Below are 3,397 nucleotides of genomic sequence, written 5' to 3'. Positions count from 1 at the left end.
CCGGCCACAATCAAACTTTGTTGCGAACCTTCCACCACAACAATCCCGCCCCCTTGATAATTGACCAATCACATTCACTTTATTCACTCGTGTAAAGTCGTGCACCACTTGAGAGAATTGGCATGGCCGTTTCCCTATGATTTTAAGTAACATTTTTCAGGGATTTCAAAACTATTGGCCTGCAAATGTTTTTCAATTCGAAAACATGTCGGAAAAAAAATCACACTTAAATCAAATAAATGTTAATTTACAAATTTTATAATCCAATATTTTTAATTGACAATAACCTGAAGCGAAGCGTGAACTGAATTTCAGAGCGAACTGGAGCGGAGCAAAATCCTCGCTCCGGCCTTTGAATTGAAAACCGCTCTGCGCTCCACTATATTTCTTCCGCTCCGCTCCACAGCTCGCTCCGCTCTGCTCACATGCTCTGGTTGAGGCCTAACCCATTCACCATGGGTCATACAAACAGAACCGTGGTCAGACGCCTGCAGCCTGATCCAAATCCCAGGCTGTAAAAATCCAACATTATCCGATATGTCAGTCCTGGCAGGGCCCTGGATGCCGCCGTAAAGCTTCTGTAAGGGTGCTGCCAACATTCTACCATCAAAGCAACAACTCATCAATTCAAAATACTTTGTTGACACTTGATCTGGAAGCGCCTCCTTCAGCTAGACCTGAATAATAAATGAGTTTCCAAAAAAAACTCACAGTGAGGGTCCTGGAGCACAGCCTGAGGTTAGAACCCACCTGAGATTCCTCAACATCGCCTGAAAACAGCCTTTTGCTGCTAACATTATATAATCAGAAAATGCTTCATTGCCAGGTAGCGTTTTGACACGTGTGAGGAATGAGTGTTGGTGATGAGGCTGTAAATGTTACCCAGAGGTAACTAGAACATTGAATATCCAGGTGGAAAAAGGTCCCGCTCTTTTTCACCCTCATGTCCCTCCGTTGTCGGACAAACTTGCCCCCACTTCCTCACCCCCTCGGCCGTATCTAGACCCACAGCTAGTTCCTGATTGTCCCTCTTAGGTTGTGGAGTGGAATAACATAGTGCAGACCACGCTTCAATATTGGGCATAAATCAAAAATGTCTGCATCAAGCTCCTGGTGACACACTGCTGAGGGAGGATAACCAGACATTTACAGTTGCTTTTTGTGTCTCTGCTTCTGTCTCCTTGAACCCCAGTCGGCCTCAGCAGATGGCCGCTCACACTGAGCCTGGTTCGGATGGAGGTTTCTTCCTGTTAAAAGGGAGCTTTTCCTCTCCACTGTCGCTACAAGCATGCTTAATGTGAGGGATTGCCTTCAAGTCAATGAGTCAATGCAATCAACTGGTTTTCCTTAGAAAGAAAACTTTGAATCAATGTGACTGGATGATCTGGTTGAACTGTAAAGTGCCTTGAGATGACGTGTTGTGAATTGGTGTTATATAAAAAAAAACTGAATTGAATTTAATTAAAAAATGTCCCATTGATCCTTTAGTGTTGCATTTGGAACTAAGACCTACTTGGATTTAATCTGAATCGGCTCTGAGACAAAGTGTTTGGAGAAGGATGTTTTAGGACAGGTCAAATGTTTCTCATTTTTAATTCAACCAAATGTAGTCATTTTGGTTTATTTTGATGGCACCAAAGTGACAATAAAATTTTATGCTAATGATGAAGATGGGCAAAGCATAGATGTGAAATTATGACTATGAAGACAAAATGTCAGAAAAAGTAAAACATCTAATTTTCTTTCCCATTTCACCTCTTTCTGTTTATCGTCTTACCTGTCAGAAAGAAGAAAGATTGGAAAAGGAGGACTTGGAAGAAAGAAGGAGAGAAAACGAGTGCGACTCCTCGCCAGAACCCGCTCAGCTACGGCAGCAGCAGACACCAGCAGAGTGCTCCGAGGCGCCTGAATCGGATCCAGCTGAACCGCCGGAGCTCACGCCCGTCTGCTGACAGCAGAGATCCGTCAGCCGCCCTGCAGCTCGTTTCCATGCAGCTGATTCATCTGGAAAATGGAGGAAAAGTAACACCTGTACAGAGTGGAAATGTTTTAGTTTCTTCCCATAACCTGTGGAGGAAAAAATCCAGTGAGGGATTTTAATAAAAAAAGCAAAAATTAAGTCAAGAAGGATTTTCTTTATGGTGTTCTGCTCATCTGCACTGATCCACAATTATATTTAATTAGGTTTTCTGTTTAATTTGGTCCATTTGCTTTATCAGAGTGGTGAAGCAGATCCAAAGTATGAGCATAAAAGCCCGGTTCGTCTGGGTCAGTATGGCCCAGTTTAGTCCAACTCCGTTCCAACTCAATGTAGAATGGTTTAAATCCACTTTGACCAGGACTGCATCCACAAATGGCCGCCTGATATCCTCTATATGGAGATATCAGTCAGATAGAAGCATACGAACCATAGGATCCAGGAAAGATCAAAAGATCAGAGCAGAAGCTCCACCAACCGGGTCACCAACAGGACCATGATACCAAACACTGCAGAACCCCCCCCCCCCACACACACACACACACACACACACACAGGAAAATGTCCAGACATCTGGAGGTTTTATTTATGAGTAATTTTGCTCTGTTCTTCCTACAGCAAAGAAAATGTTTTGTACATGGATATTTTAAAGAAAAATATTTCATAATTTAAAAGGAAATCTAGAAATAAAAAAAAGGTTTTCTTAGATTGTATTCTTTTTTTCAAGATTACAGATTATTACCCTTTACTTTAAGCTCAATAAAAATGTTGTTGCTAAGGTAGAGCAGACCAAGAAAAAAATGCTTCATTGCTCCTCATTCCAGAGGAAAGCCCAGGAGGGAAGATGGTGTCATCTACAGAACACAATTTGAGAAAAGGAAGGAGGATGAAATACATGGAAATTGGGCAGAAAAATATACATTTAAAAAAAGCTTTTTTTTTCTAACTTAAAATCTGTAATATAAATAAATAAATCAAAGAAAAACAAGGAAAACAGTTTCTGGATTGTATTTCTTCTCAAATTTCCATTTACAACGTGATTTTTTTTGGAGTAAAATTCACTCCATATTCCCTAGTCAATGCCGAGCGTCCATTGGACCTGAGAAAAGATGGTTCCCGGGTTTACGGCCCCCCAGCAGGAAGTCCAACAGGAACCAAGGTTTCCTGATGGTGGAGCAACGCGGCAGGCTGCTGCTGCTCTCATTTAAAACAAATGCTTTAATTCCAATAAAAACAGCCATATTGGATTTCCTTTCACTTTGAATCAAGCCTTTTCCAGTTGTTTTTGTCCAACCTGTTCATTCTAAACCTATGGAAGAAAGAATTAGTTAAATGGCAAATATTCTCTTAAAAAAAGGCTTTTTTTTAAGAGAATATTTGCCATTTCAAAGAACATTTTTGCATTTCCAAGAAACCTGT

The 3,397-nt window shown here is 41.1% G+C and overlaps 1 protein-coding gene across 2 annotated transcripts in view; it reads left to right on the top strand.

The window, feature by feature from the left end:
• Positions 1–2,495, top strand: part of LOC107089685 (R-spondin-2-like) — a 67,203-nt gene extending 64,708 nt beyond the window's left edge. Inside the window, exon 5 of one of the 2 annotated variants that reach the window (XM_015382601.1) lies at positions 1,789–2,495. In XM_015382601.1, the coding sequence (XP_015238087.1) occupies positions 1,789–1,952 (164 nt within the window). In that variant the 3' untranslated portion in view covers positions 1,953–2,495. Of the gene's footprint in view, positions 1–1,784 lie in introns of both variants that reach the window. The other variant, XM_015382611.1, reaches the window with a different exon arrangement.
• Positions 2,496–3,397: the final 902 nt, after the last annotated feature.

This window comes from Cyprinodon variegatus, unplaced genomic scaffold (genome assembly GCF_000732505.1).
Source record: "Cyprinodon variegatus isolate N-32 unplaced genomic scaffold, C_variegatus-1.0 Scaffold13, whole genome shotgun sequence".
NCBI classification, from domain to species: Eukaryota; Metazoa; Chordata; class Actinopteri; order Cyprinodontiformes; family Cyprinodontidae; genus Cyprinodon; species Cyprinodon variegatus.
The sequence above is the reverse complement of the archived record's forward strand: the minus strand, read 5'-3'. Positions and strand labels throughout refer to the sequence as shown.